This window comes from Pelophylax lessonae, assembly GCF_965119305.1.
Source record: "Pelophylax lessonae genome assembly, chromosome: 10".
NCBI lineage: Eukaryota > Metazoa > Chordata > Amphibia > Anura > Ranidae > Pelophylax > Pelophylax lessonae.
In genome coordinates this window covers 110,071,532-110,087,623 of record NC_138777.1, presented here as the reverse complement: position 1 = coordinate 110,087,623, position 16,092 = coordinate 110,071,532, and the positions used below count along the sequence as shown (strand labels likewise).

The following is a 16,092-nucleotide window of genomic DNA, read 5'->3' as shown; positions in this document are numbered from 1 at the left end:
TAAGTATTTATGTATGTATCTTGTGTTTGTATTTTTTTTGTGATATGCAAATACAGTGATATTTCTTTTACTGCGTTAAGGTTAACTATTACTCCAGATTAGACTGCTTATGGAAAAAGAAGTTCAGGAAAGAAGATGAAGAAATTGAAACCATGGAAAATCTGAATCGAATTCTCTTAGAAAATGTGCTTCCCGTCCATGTGGCTGCCTATTTTATTGTTGACAACAAAATGAATGAGGTATGGACTGTGTAAAGCGTGCATTCTCTTTACAAAAGAGGCATTGTTAGGAGAAGCCAGTAAAATAAAGATGTGCATGGTTAATTTCCTTTGTGCTACAGGTGATGCATCTATTGGGAGGAAACAGCCAGCATCTATGGTGATTTGTAAGAAAGACAATCACTCTGATGTTTCTCAGGACACCTGCTGATTTGAGCTATTTAGACTAACTAAAGCAAAAAGCTATAGGTGTAGGGAGAAGCACAAATATGATGGGGAGGGTTGGGTAGGGTGGTTATCAATTAACAGGACTGCCATGAGGTACACAGATCTTCACCAGAGAGTACCTAAAGGAAATTGTAGAAACCAAATAGAGTTTGAATAAAAAAAATGTGACCCAACCTCACTGCATAACTTCTATAAAAAATGGATTTTCAAAACTCCTTCCCTTACAGCTAAGGTTAAAGTAGTTCCAAAGCCTTAAGGCTTCTCAACTTGATGCATTCTATGCATTTGGATGAAAAACTTTCTGTGCTGCAGAATCTCCCCCCCCCCCGTTATACTTACCTGAGCTTGATCAGATCCAGCGATGTGCACGAGAGAAGCGGCTTTCAGGTCTGTCTCCCTTCTCTATGGACAGACTGATAGCCAATGGCTCCCGCTGCCATCAATCAAATGCTGTGCTGAGCTGCCCGCTCTGTGTAAAGAAATCACAGACAGGGTGGCTTGGGAACTAGCATGCATGGGTGCCCCCATGAAAAGTGGCATTCCATGGGGGCACTTGCCAAAGAAGAGGAGCCTGGAGCACTGGCGGGGGACCCCAGAAGAAGAGGATCAGGGCTGCTCTGTGCAAAACAATTGCACAGAGACGGGAAGTATAACGTTTGTTATTTTAGAAAAAAAGATAATAGATAATGCATTTTTTATGTTGCACAACTGTTTATCAAACACACATTTTCAGGAAAAAATATAATAAAATTAATTTTAGGGCAAACACACATAATATACCATTTTTTTGGTAAAGTATAAAATATGGAGTTGTGTTGAGTAAATAGATACCAAGCATGTCACGTCTTAAAATTGTGTGAGCCGTGATATTGCAAAAAATAATGGTACCCATAAATCTCCATAGACAAACTTTACAGCTCATCAGCTTAGGGTCAACTGTGAGCTATGGCACTAAAATTATTGCTCTCGCTCTGACAATCGAGGCAATACTTCACATGTGTGATGCAATCACAGTTTACATACATGTGTTCACCCTGTGTTCAAGTTTTCATTTGTGGGTGTGTGCAGGGCAACAGGGGGTTACGTTTTATTTATTTTTTTAAACATTTAATTACAGTTTTATTTATTTATCTAGTTTATTTATGTTTGAGGTTCCACTCAGAACAGGCCTCGCAATGGTCGACCAAAGAGGTTGAGTGCACATGCTCAGCGTCATATCCAGAGGTTGTCTTTGGAAAATAGACGTTTGAGTGCTGTCAGCATTGCTGCAGAGGTTGAAGGGGTGGGAGGTCAGCCTGTCAGTGCTCAGTGTCCTGTGGTCTGATGGGACCAAGATAAACTTATTAGGTTCAGATAGTGTCAAGCATGTGTGTGGCGGCAACCAGGTGAGGAGTACAAAGACATGTATATCTTGCCTACAGTCAAGCATGGTGGTGGGAGTGTCGTGGTCTGGGGCTGCATGTGTGCTGCCGGCACTGGGATGCTACAGTTCATTGAGGGAACCATGAATGCCAACATGTACTGTGTCATACTGAAGAAGAGCATGATCCCCTCCCTTCGGAGACTGGGCCGCAGGGCAGTATTCCAACATGATAACGACCCCAAACACACCTCCAAGACGACCACTGCCTTGCTAAAGAAGCTGAGAGTAAGGGTGATGGACTGGCCAAGCATGTCTCCAGACCTAAACCCTATTGAACATTTGTGGGGCATCCTCAAGCAAAAGTTGGAGGAGCAGAAGGTCTCTAACATTAACCAGCTCCGTGATGTCGTCATGGAGGAGTGGAAGAGGACTCCAGTGGCAAACTGTAAAAAGAAAAGAAAAGATCTAATTCTCTCTGTATGGATTTTATGCGGGCCGTATCAAGTGATCTGTACAGTGCGGCAACCAACAGCGGAATGGCATACGATAGCAGGCTCCGCCCCAATAGGCATTGTGTCATCCGTTGACTTCATCAGTAGGGTGCATCAAAGTTACATAGTTACATAGTAGGTGAGGTTGAATAAAATAAAGACAATAGTCCATCCAGTTCAACCTGTGTAGGTGTGTGTGGCTGTAATCATCTCACATAGCCCTGAATGTTCTGATCCTTGAGATGTAAGAGTCTTTTGAAAGTCACCATACTTCCCGCAGAAACCACCTCTTGTGGTAGAGAATTCCACAATCTTGTAGCCCTAACAGTAAAGAACCCCCACGTAGCCTGAGGTTAAAACGCTTCTCCTCTAATCGCATTGTATGCCCTCGAGTCCTCATGCAATCCCTTTGACTGAACAGCTTTTTTTCTAAGCTGAGATCCCCATTGAGATATTTATAAATTGCTTTCATGTTCCCCCTCAGGCGTCTCATTTCCAGGGAGAATAAATCAAGCGATTGCAGACGCTCTTCATAATTAAGGTCCTCCAATCCCCTAATCAGTTTAGTTGCCCTTCTCTGGACTCTCTCCAGCTCCAACACATCCCTCCTGAGGACTGGCGACCAGAACTGGACAGAATACTCCAGATGTGGTCGGACCAGAGTTTTATAAAGTGGAAGGATTATAGTCTTATCTCTGGAATACATCCCTTTCTTTATGCATGCTAATATTCTGCTGGCTTTGGCAGCTGCCGCTTGACATTGCATGCTATTGCCTAATCTATCATCAACCAAGACTCCCAGATCTTTCTCCATTTTTGATTTCCCCAAGGGTTCCCCTCCTAACGTGTATTGTGTTTTTATGTTTTTCATGTCTCTCTCTCTTTTTTTTTTTTTTTTAGCTCTTCCAGGTCTGATCCGCAGCGCACCGCACATAAAGAAGATTGCCATTCAAAATCACAGCACCTCTCTTCAAGGTCCAGGTGCAGGTCCCCTTCTAGCTCAAAGCGCCGCAGTGAGGACCCAGCCTCCCCACTCGGATCTTCTTGCCTCCCTGGCCACTCACACAAGACAGGGTGCTGGAGATGTGGATCTCAGGTCCTAGACGGAAAGTACCTCTGTGACCACTGTTATGCCCAGGCAGGGGGTGAGAGGGGGAGTACGGATCAACAGTTGACATCCATAGTGAGACAAGTCCTTAAGGATTCCCTGAATGAACTGGGTGTTTAGCCATGTCCAAAATCCAGGCCTCGGACCCTCCACTCTCTCCCGTGAGGGATGCTCAGGGCCAAGACACCCTGGAATCCTCACAGCCAAGCTGTCCTTCCGTCTTCCTTTCAGACCGCAATTCAGAGACAGAAGATCCTTGTCTGGGTTTCAATTTCGGCCTTGTTCCATCCGATCACGGCAGTAAAAGAAGCCCTAAACTGGGAAGATCCAGTGGTCTCTACTCCCAAACAGAAACATTTTCAAGCAACTGAATAAAGATCATCTGAATTTCCCATTCCTGGGAGAGTTGGGAGAAGGTATTACGGATGAATAGAGCAAGGTGGAGAAGAACAATTCCTTGCTCTCAAAAATGTCGATGATCTACACTTTCAAGGAAGCAGAGGTGAAACACCTGGAGTCCCCACCCCTGGTGGATGCGACTGTGATGAGACTCGTCAAGCATGGGACCCTTCCGTTGGAGGATATAGTGTCTTTTAAGGACGCTTTGGAAAGACGGATTGATACCGATCTTAAACGAATCTGTCTGGGCGGGTGCCTTCCCTGGTGGCTTCGGCGGGCATGGCTTGCAAACTGGCCTTAGCCCTAGCAGCAATGTCCAAAGCAATGGAGATACGGGTGGACAGCATGGATGAGACTCTTAGGAGTGTCTCGGAAGAGGTGGCCAGAAGCTCCCCCATTGAAGAGCTGAAAATGGCATTGGCTTTCTTGGGAGAGGGGTCCATTAACATCATCTGCCTTGTGGCTCGGGTTATGCTATCATCTGTCACCGCTAAGCGTGCCCTCTGGCTTCGACCCTGGTTAACTGATCCTGCATCAATGCAGGTGTGGTGCCGTATTCCATTTGAGGGCTCCTCACTTTTCAGTAATAAGCTTGATTACACTATAACCCGGGCCACGGGTGGTAGGTCGGGGTTCCTTCCCCAGTACAGGCGCCTGCTAAATCAGAAACGGCTCTCCCCAGGAAGCAAAATACAGACCATGCCAGGGAGGCAAGCAGCTTCAAGCCCAGCAGAGAGTTCGTGAGAAGTTGGAAGTTAAGACAGTCCTCCTTCCGTTAAGCTAGTTCTCCTTCCAGAAAACCCCTAAGGGTAATTCTCCTGGTGACCAGGAGGCCACTAAGCCCTTTTGAGATTGGGCCTGCTCAGACATGTCAGGTGGGGGCTCGCATTCTCCACTATCGGCATGTCTGGGCGGCCTCAGTCCGGGACTCCTGGTCCATCAGAACGGTCTCTTTGGGGCATTCCTGGGCTTTCACCAGCGCTCCCAGGCTCAGGTTCATCCCCACCTACCTCTCACCTTTGGCAGAGAAAAGGCAGATGCTTCTGTCCTACATAGAATCCCTGATAGCTCAGGGTGTGCTGTTTCCATCCTGGAGGTCAAGAGGGGGCAAGGAATCTACTCACCTCTCTTCATGGTACAGAAAAAGAACGGTTCCTGGAGAACCTCTCTTCATGGTACAGAAAAAGAACTGTGCTTGGAGACCTGTCATATAACTCTCTCTTGATAAACTGATTTAGATGTGGAAGAGGTTCAAGATAGATACACTACTAACCAGCAGTTGGTCCAGCCAGAGGACTGGCTAGTATCTATAGACCTGAAGGATGCCTATTATCATGTCCCTGTAGCAAGAAACTTCCAGCAGTTCCTCCACTTCGCCATCAGTCAGACTCATCTACAGTTTACTTGTCTCCCCTTCGGGTTTTTAACATCGCCTCGCATGTTTTTGAAAGTCTTGTTGGTAGTAGAAGCCTTAATAAGAGTCAGAGGTGTTCGGCTCCATCATTACTTAGACGATCTGCTCCTCCTATCTCAGGGCAGGATTCAATATCTTGAACACATGCATCAAGTAATCACCACTCTCCAGGAATTCAAGTGGATTCTGAAAATGAAGAGTCATTTGGAACCCACACAGTCCCTCGTGTTTCTCGGGGCCCAGTTCGACATAGAAAGAGGCACCAAGTCTCTAACCGAAGAAAAAATTCTGGTGGTCCGAGACAGGATATTTCTCGCTCTCTCTTTCTCTCATCTCTGTGGCAGGTAATGTCTGAAAGTCATCAGGACTATGGTATCCACAGAAGTGGGCATTGTGGAGAATGCGGCCCTTCCAGAGAGGCTTTCTCAAGCAGTAGGGGTCAGTAGACTAGGATCAACGCATCTATCTAACACCAGCCATGAGTCTTCCCTGGTGGCTTCGGTGGGAGAATCTCCTCAATTGCCATTCTATAGTCCCCATCTCGTGGATCACAATAACGCTGGATGCCAGCAGTATAGGTTTGGGCGCTCACCGCCTATCGGAAATGGCGCATGGGTCTCCCCTTCCTGCGGGATAGTCTCCAATATCCTAGAGCTTTGGGCAGCATTCCAAGTGTTACAAGCCTTCCGTCATCTGACGGGGGGGGTCTTCAGTGATGCTCAGATTGGACAACACAATGGCGGTGGCCTATGTGAAGAGGCAGAAGGAAACTTGCAGCCTGTCCCTGCTACTGTGTGACCTCGGCACAGAAGAACTTGTCCAACTTATCGGCAGGCAGACTTTCTCTCTCAAGTCTGACTGGACAACAACGAGTGGGCTCTCCACAGGGAAGTCTTTGCGTGGGTCCTGTCCCTGGGGTTCTCCCAAGAGGTCGACCTCTTTGTGCGTTCACCATGCAAAAACAAGCTAGAAAGATATTACTCGAGATTCCAAGATCCCCCAGGCCTTCGGGGTGAACGCCCTCATGGACCAATGGAAGTTTCCCAGAGCATATGCCTTCCCTCCGATTACGGTTTTTCTTCAGTACCTGTGGAGGCTCAGGACAGAAGCGGTGGAAATAGCAGCGATAATTTCATACTGGCCCAACAGGCCCTGGCTTCCCCTGCTGATGCTACTCCATTACCGAGATCCAATCCCTCTGCCTCCCGGACCTGCTTTCCCAGGGTGCTACCCTACATGCATGTCAGGCTCATTTGCACCTGAAAGTCTGGTTCTTGAGAGGGGGAGGCTGGAGGCTCTAGGTTGCCCAGAAGAGGTCATCCCTACACCCTTGAACGCCAGGAGAAAGAGCACTAATAGAGTCTATGAGAGGATATGGTCCAAGTTCACAAACCACTTTTCCTCTTGAGTCAGCCCATGGGTGGCTCCTATGGTCCAAGATAACCGAGATTCCCTAAAGGGGATCTACCACTGGTCCTCGATTTCTTCTTGTTACTCGGATCAGATTCAGACAAGCCTCTCTCGATCAAAGAAATTACTCTCAAAACAGTTCTCCTGGTGGCCATCACATCAGCAAAAAGGATTTCTGAGATTCGAGGTCTGGGCTAGAAGGCGCCTTTTCTAACCTTCTTCCTGTACAGAGTAGTCCTAATTCCTATGCTTGGATCAAACCCCAAGGTTACCTCAGTTTTTCATGAGAACCAGGAGATTGTTTTCCCCACCTTCAGATCAAGTGAAAATTCTGTAGTCCATCCTCTTGATGTGGGCAATACCCTGAAGCAGTATCTAGAAGCCGCGGCTCCCATTCGACAGTCTGAGTACCTATTTTGTTCTCTGTTATGGGAAGAACAAGGGAGATGCATGCTTCGTCAAGGTCAATTGCTGGGTGGATCATGCAGGCCAATCAGTGGGCCTATAAAGCGAAGTGCTTGGCACCTCTGGATGCGGTGACAGCGCACTCGACCCAAAGTATCTCAACATCTTTGACAGTCTCAAGGCACGTCGCCCCTGATGTAATCTACAGGGCAGCCTCGTAGTCTTCTATCAACTCTTTCTTGACCCATTATTGTGTTGAGCTGGCTGCTTTATCTTCTGTTAACTTTGGTGTACAAGTACTGTTGGTTGACGGTGTCAATTAAAATTTATCTGTTCAGCATCTGCCCACCTGGGTGTTTTACGGCGAGTAATTCGCCAAACGTAATCTGCCATTGAGTCTGTCGGGAAAACGGAAAATTGTCTATTAAATACTTACCGTAATTTTCCTTTCCTGATGGGCTCCATGGCAGCATGAGTCAACCCCCCCCCCCCAGTTCCTGAGTAGGCTAGTTACAGGACATGGATGCTGAATGAGAGCAAAGATGTATGGGAGTGGGGTCCTATAGTGTAGGAGTGGAGGCAGGGCTAAACCCAAACGTATGCTGCCATAGAGTCCAGTAGGAAAGGAAAATTACGGTAAGTATTTGATAGACAATTTTCCATTTTATTGCCATCACAAGGGGTTAAGGTGGTTGTAAACCCTTACATATACCCAGTGAGGTGACTGGTTTTAGGTGATACACAGAAATAAAACAAATCCTCCTACATAAATTGTACCTGTAGTCTTCTCTTCTCTACAGCGATCCAAAGTCCAGATTTTATAAAGATTGTCTGAGTTTTCAGAAAGCAGGGGGCAGAGAGCTGAAGTTACACACTGCAGAGCTCTGTGAGGAGAGCTCTGAGAGCTAATTGGAGGAAAGGGACACACTCTCCTTGACTTCACACAGGAACAGTGCTGAGGCTGTCAATCACAAGCTGTGTTGGAGATCCCTCCTCTCTCACTCTTCCTCTCTTCCTCTCTTGGTGTGAGGAACATTTGTTAGAAAGGATTCATGCTGATAGGAGAGGAATAAAACACAAGCAGAAAGAAATGATACTTAGTGCTCTTAATTGAAACAAGTACACACTATGGAGGGATATGCTTTGTTCAGATTTCATGTCTGAAGTTTACAACCATTTTAAAGAATAAGTTCACCTTTTGAACATGTTACACCCATATTTAGCCATCAGCTTATGTGTAACTCTTCACTCTGTGGACATACGTACACCATACGGGTAAAGTGGACCTGAACTGAAATAGTGGGATTTGGTCTGAATTTGTCTGTAATTCCTCCTGAGCAATGGCAGTGTACTTCCTGGTATGTGCGGGTAACCAGATATTCATGTGTCTTCAGCCTCATTGTTATATATCTCCACTGTCTAAAGCTAGCCACACGTAGTTAGATTTCTTTTGTTCAGCCAACAGGCTGCACAAGATAAAATCAGTGGATTCTCCCATCCATGCTAAACAGCATGAATGGAGGCCTCTCCACAGGTGGCTATGGTATTCAGGTAGCTGCAGTGCCTGCGGCTGCCTGATAATCGAAACAGTATATGCATCTGATAGGATGCAATTACCATTCAGCTGATGTGTTTCCATCTGGCTCGGTCGATTTTTAAATTGAGTTTTAGGTCACCTTTTAGTTGAGCTGAGTGGTGCTTGCAGGGCCACCCATGGCTGAGATTTTGACCAGTTTTAGCAGGAATCAACCAAAATTAGTGCTGTGTGTCAGCTGTTTAAGGCACTGTTGCCTCTGACTGCTAATGTCAGGAGATTTGGAGTAAGATTTGGTAGGGTTGCTATTGTTTTCCACACTGTTTTCTTTATTGGAGGATCTAACCTGAAGAAGCAAAGCCTTGCCTGTACTAAGGCCGTCACCTCCACATGGAAGCACAGTGCATGGCAATATTTTAAATGCTACTTCAAAGCTTGTAGAAGCATCTGAAAAAAACAGTGCAACATTCAAATTACTATGCTGGTTGTACTATAGTGTTCTGTGATATGATTGACCAGACCAGATTAGATTCCACTGCCTTATTTTAGAGACTTCTTTTTGTTTTCATTATTTAAGTTGTACATTTTGTTAATGGTGATCTTCTTTTTTGGCAGGATTTGTATCATCAGTCATATGACTGTGTCTGTGTAATGTTTGCATCAGTGCCAGAGTTTAAGGTCTTCTACACAGAGTGTGATGTCAACAAAGAGGGCCTGGAATGTCTGCGGCTTTTGAATGAGATCATCGCTGATTTTGATGAGGTATGCCTTGTGTTATGTTATTGCTAATTTTGAATGCTTAAATTAAGGTTTACTAACACAATATATTTTGATAGCTTTTGATGAAACCAAAATTCAGCGCAGTGGAGAAAATCAAGACAATTGGAAGTACCTATATGGCAGCAACTGGACTCATTGTAACTCCTGGGCAAGAAAGTAACCAGGTAATACTGCTCTGAATATTTAAAGATGAACTCTGGGATAGGTTAAAATGTGCTCCCTAACGCCCAGGTACACACGGGGAGTTTTTTTTTTTTTTATCAATCCAGCAGGTATTTATTCACCACTGAGTTTTTAATTTTTTGCTATATAAACAAACAAATTACGAAAATTTTGAAAAAAAAAAAGTTTTTCATAGTTTCTCTTTTAAAATTTTGCAAACCTTTCTTCAAAATTTTAGGCCAAAATGTAATCTGCTACATCACTTAAGTAAAAATACTTGTGAAAGTTCTAGAATCTACAATTTATGATATACAGTATCTCACAAAAGTGAGTGATGTGTTAAATTTGGTGTTATCTCTCTCATTTTCTCATACTGGTCACTGGAAGTTCAACATGGTAACTTATGGCAAAGAACTCTCTGAGGATCTGAAAAAAAGAATTGTTGCTCTACATAAAGATGACCTAGGCTATAAGAAGATTGCCAAGACCCTGAAACTGAGCTGTGGCATGGTGGCCAAGACCATACAGCGGTTTAACAGGACAGGTTCCACACAGAACAGGCCTCGCCATGGCCGACCAAAGAGGTTGAGGGCACTTGCTCAGCGTCATATGCAGAGGTTGTCTTTGGGAAATAGACGTATGAGTGCTACCAGCATTGCTGCAGAGGTTGAAGGTGTGTGTGTGGGGGGGGGGGGGGGGGGGTCAGCCTGTCAGTGCTCAGACCATACAGTTTGCTGAAGACAAGCAGACTTAGGACATGGATTATTGGGACCATGTCCTGTGTTCTGACGAGACCAAGATAAACTTATTTGGTTTAGATGGTTTTAAGCGTGTGTGGTGGCAATCAGGTGAGGAGTACAAAGACAAGTGTGTCTTGCCTACAGTCAAGCATGGTGGTGGGAGTGTCATTGTCTGGGGCTTCATGAGTGCTGCCGACACTGGGGAGCTACAGTACATTGAGGGAACCATGAATGCTAACATGTACTGTGACATACTGAAGCAGAGCATGATCTCCTCCATTTGGAGACTGGGCCCCAGGGCAGTATTCCAACATGTAAACGACCCCAAACACACCTCCGAGACAACCACTGACTTGCTAAAGAAGCTGAGGGTAAAGGTGATGGACTGGCCAAGCCTGTCTCCAGACCTAAACCCTATTAAGCATCTGTGATCCATCCTCAAATGAAAGGTGGAGGAGCGTAAGGTGGTCTCGAACATCCACCAGCTCCATGATGTCATGGAGGAGTGGAAGAGGACTCCAGTGGCAACCTGTAAAGCTCTGGTGAACTCCATGCTCAGAAGGGTTAAGGCAGTGCTGGAAAATAATGGTGGCCACACAAAATATTGACACTCTGGGCCCAATTTGGACATTTCCACTTATGGGTGTACTCACTTTTCTTGCCAGCAGTTTAGACATTACTGGCTGTTTGTTGCGTTATTTGGAGGGTCAAATTTACACTGTTATACAAGCTGTAGACTCACTACTTTACGTTGTAGCAAAGTGTCATTTCTTTAGTGCTGTCACATGAAAATATATAATAAAATATTTACAAAAATGTGAGGGGTGTACTCACTTTTGTGAGATACTGTCAATATTTGAAAATTGATTAGTCCTGATGTACTGATGAAATATCTCATTTCTTGAGGCCCCAAAATGCCAGGACAGTACAAATACCCCCAAATGACTCCTTTTTGGAAAGTAGACCATTTAAGGTATTTAGTAAGAGGCATGGCAAGTTTTTTTTGAAGCTGTAATTTTTTGTCACAATTTTCTGGAAAATGAAGAAAAGAAATAACATTTTTTAATCACCATTGCAGTACAGTTTCATCATAAGTTGTGGCGGTGATCAGGGATTCTGACTGGTGATAGTATGTAAATGAAAAAAAAAATTTTTATCCAATTTTTTAAACTTTTTTTTTGTATTTTTTCCCTTTATATACACAGTATCTTCCAAAGTGAATACACCCCTCACATTTTTGTAAATATTTTATTATACCTATTTATGTGACAACACTGAAGAAATAACACTTTGCTACAATGTAAAGTAGTGAGTGTACAGCTTGTATAACAGTGTAAATTTGCTGTCCCCTCAAAATAACTCAACACACAGACATTAATGTCTAAACCACTGGCAACAAAAGTGAGTACACCCCTAAGTGAAAATGTCCAAATTGGACCCAATTAACCATTTTCCCTCCCCGGTGACTCGTTAGTGTTACAAGGTGTGAATGGGGAACAGGTGTGTTAAATTTGGTGTTCTCGCTCTCACTCTCTCATACTGGTCACTGGAAGTTCAACATGACACCTCATGGCAAAGAACTCTCTGAGGATCTGAAAAAAAGTATTGTTGCTCTACATAAAGATGGCCTAGGCTATAAGAAGATTGCCAAGACCCTGAAACTGAGCTGCAGCACAGTGGCCAAGACCATACAACAGTTTACCAGGACAGGTTCCACTCAGAACAGGCCTCGCCACGGTCGATCAAAGAAGTTGAGTGTATGTGCTCCGCGTCCTATCCAGAGGTTGTCTTTGGGAAATGTATTACGTGCTGCCAGCATTGTTGCAGAAGTAGAAGGGGTAGGGGGTCAGCCTGTCAGTGCTCAGACCATACGCCACACACTGCATCAAATTAGTCTGCATGGCTGTCGTTCCAAAAGGAAGCCTCTTCTAAATATGATGCAGAAGAAAGCCCGCAGATAGTTTGCTGAAGACAAGCAGACTAAGGACATAAATTACTGGAACTATGTCCTGTGGTCTGATGAGACTAAGATTAACTTATTTGGTTCAGATGGTGTCAAGCGTGTGTGGCGGCAACCAGATGAGGAATACAAAGACAAGTGTGTCTTGCCTACAATTAAGCATGGTGGTGGGAGTCCTGGTCATTAGTGCTGCTGGCCCTCGGGAGCTACAGTTCATTGAGGGAACCATGAATGCCAACATGTACTGTGACATACTGAAGCAGAGCATGATCCCCTCTCTTCGGAAACTGGGACGCAGGGCAGTATTCCAACATGATATCGATCCAAAACACACCTTCAAGAGGACCACAGCCTTGCTAAAGAAGCTGAGGGTAATGTTGATGGACTGGCCAAGCATGTCTCCAGACCTAAACCCTATTAAGCATCTGTGGGGCATCCTCAAACAGAAGGTGGAGGAGTGCATGGTCTCTAACATCCACCAACTCTGTAATGTCATCATGGAGGAGTGGAAGAGGACTCCAGTGGCAACCTGTGAAGCTCTGGTGAACTCCATGCCCAATAGGGTTAAGGCAGTGCTGGAAAATAATGATGGCCACACAAAATATTGACACTTTGGGCAAAATTTGGACATATTTATTTAGGGGTGTATTCACTTTTGTTGCCAGTGGTTTAGACATTAATGGCTGTGAGTTGAGTTATTTTGAGGGGACAGCAAATTTACACTGTTATATAAGCTGTACACTCACTACTTTACATTGTAGCAAAGTGTAATTTCTTCAGTGTTGTCACATGAAAAGATATAATAAAATATTTACAAACATGTGAGGGGTGTACTCACTTTTGTGAGATACTGTATATCCTGACATAATCCCTGAGTCAGATCTTGAGCTCTCCAATCAGTGGGGGGAGCATGAGATTTATTGATTGCAGAACTAAAAGCTCTGACTTAGCAGCATGTCAGGTGTTTGCGTTGCTTCCCCACAGAGAGCAAGAGTCCCACTTTTTTTGCTAGCAGGGGGCAGGTTTTTATAATCAGGCTGTGTAGCAGTTTTAGAAAGAAAACCAACTGTAAAGTGGGGAACACACTATAGGAAAAGCAGCTGATCGAGCGTCCAATTTAACTCGTTTTAAAGCAAGTTCGGAAGCGAGGAAGGAAATAATGTACAAAAATTCTCGTACAACAAAGGCTTTTTTTATTTTTTGTTGTTGTTTATTGTTTCTGATCATGCGCAGTCTTTTTCTGATTTTTCCCATCCGAAAACAGTACACATAAAAGAAAATCGTAAGTTTTGTTCCCGTACAATAAATATTTTGGTGTTTGTTCCTTCGGAAATTTTCATTCAGAAGGTCAGAATCGGCTGTCGAAAGTTGTGTACACACTATCAGAAAATCATACGATCCTTCCTCGGATGAAAACGTTCGCCCGACTTTCTTATAGTGTTTACGAGCCTACACAAGACTGTGTACATATTTTGTTTCATGCACCTGGAATGTATCTAGCTTATTTCATTTAAACTAAATATGTGCTTTAACTTTTGAAAATCCACTATTGTTTTGGAGGGGATATGGTAATTGGATAGGTATCAGTGGAGTTGTTTTTGTCCTTTTGTAAACATGCTCACAATTTGGACCTTAGGTGGCTGGTTCCTAGTTTATTTTTCCACTTTCCACCACCAATTAAACACATAGGGGTTTATTTATAAAATTATCAATTTTTTTTAAACATTTGTTGAAGGACTGTCACAATCAGTCATCTAGGCTGCATGAATTTCCCCCTATTTTCTTTATATGTTATTACTTCTTATGATTGCCAGCATGTCTTCTACATCTACTGGTCAAAATGGGGTATATTGGGGGGCGGAGCCTGCAGCCGGAGTGAATGGCAGTGTAGTAGCCGAGCTCCGGTAAACGGGAGGAATACTGCGGCTTGGGCTCAGCTAATGCCCTCACACCCGGGGAAGATGCCGACAACATTGGGCAAGAGAAAAAACAGAGATGGCTCCAAGAAACTCACCGAGTTCTTCACCTCAGCGGGAGGCAGGGGTGGCAAAGATGGCGCCGGCTCACACAGGCAGGGACGCATGAGGCGGCATCCAGAGTGGTGGGGAAGGCAGATCTCCCTCCATGAAAGCTGAAGCAGGTACAGCCGCAGCACTAACCCCCACAAACAGCCCTATAAAACAAAAAAGGCACCTTAATAACTCAGAACTTCTGAGGAATGGCAGTGAACAGGACAGTAAGGATATGGAGAAAACTAACCAACATGAGTCACATCTCAATGCCTTTCTCACTACAGGACAGCTTGTAATGGACACTGCCCTAAAGGAAATGCTCCTCTCTCTGAGAGGAGCCTTACAGCATGACATGACATCCTTTATGAAGAACACACGCAGAGAGATAGCAGAGATAGGGGACATAGTGGACTATCTGGAAACTAAAATGGGGTACTTCACTCAGGCTCCTAGTGAGTTAGTGTATTCACACTTTGATTTAGAAGAGGAGCTGCAGGCCCTAATACTTAAAATGGCGGATATAGAGGACAGGTCCAGGAGGAATAACATCAAGTTTTGGGGGATCCCAGAATTGGTCAAGCCTCCAGACCTGAGCCTCTATCTACAGAAGACGATGAGGGAGCTATTACCGACTCTCACCGCATAATGTTATTATAGACAGGGCACACCGCCTGCCTAAACCAGCACACCTACAAGACAAAATCCTGAGGGATGTTATAGCAAGAATTCATTTTTTTACAGTCAAAGACCAACTTATGCGTTTCTCACGCCAACGTCAGACCCTGCTGGAGCCTTATGCAGGGATATCTCTATACACTGACCTATCCCAAGCTACAATGGAAGCCTGTCGGAAACTCAACTCAATCACCAAGCTGCTCAGGAACCATAAAAATAATCTATAAATGGGGGTTCCTGGCCAAGTTGCTAATAGACAGAAATGGAGAATCAAGCGTGATCACATCTCTAGAAAAGGGCCTGGATCTGATGCGCCAATGGGGATTACTACCAGCAACGGAGGACAGCGGCTCAGACCAACACTTCAACAGGAGGCCTCCACCAACTGCCACCACCCTAAAGACTGACCTACGGAGGGGAATCGCCTGGTTTCTCATATATGGCAGGTAACTCTCCTTGCATCCCGGAGTGGTTCTTTTTGCTTTAACTCAAGATCTCACACCCAAGTTCATTCCCAGTTCACAGCGTTTCACCTTTACTGTTATTTGCCCTCAATGCCGTGTTACAGGGTTATCCTGTTCTCATTTACTTTACTTTCAGCAGTACTATGTTCCCGTACTGTCGACATCCGTTTGTTTAATGCCCAAGATTGGGGCCCCAGAGATACACACCACTTCGAAGACACGAATCTCAACACCGTTCCTATCTCCAAACTTCACACTCCATTACCTTCACCATGTAACTTGCACGACTGGGCATTCTCATTAAACTTTGCTCATGGCTCTTAATCTACTTTCTTTTAATGTGCGAGGCCTCAATAGCCCGTCATATAAGTCATATACCAATTATACTCATTAGGGATGGATCCAGGTTTCATATAGAGGAAGAAAGCCTCATATAGTGATGTATCGTTTAAGTAACATATTCTTTATTATAAAGATAAACAGTGTACTCACATTTAAAAGGCAAACATAGGCGATAAGTATCGTAGGGACCGCAAGACCCTCTTTAGCGGTGGCTTCCGGGACGCTGTGCTGACCAACCGCCGAATCTGCGTTCCACCAGTGCGGAAGTGACGTAATTACGCTTGACGCGTTTCGTCATCAATGACGTCTTCAGAAGGGTTTTACACATTTTACACATTTTTAATATTGACCTTTTGGTCTATATTTTAGGGGTAGGCAGCAGCCATT

The 16,092-nt window shown here is 44.6% G+C and overlaps 1 protein-coding gene across 1 annotated transcript in view; it reads left to right on the top strand.

Annotated features, from left to right (window-relative positions):
* Nucleotides 1–16,092, top strand: part of ADCY7 (adenylate cyclase 7) — a 275,475-nt gene that overhangs the window by 241,010 nt on the left and 18,373 nt on the right. Inside the window, exons 20-22 of the mRNA XM_082270019.1 lie at nt 81–239; nt 9,186–9,332; nt 9,407–9,514. Of these exons, the coding sequence (XP_082126145.1) occupies nt 81–239; nt 9,186–9,332; nt 9,407–9,514 (414 nt within the window). The remainder of the gene's footprint in view (nt 1–80; nt 240–9,185; nt 9,333–9,406; nt 9,515–16,092) is intronic.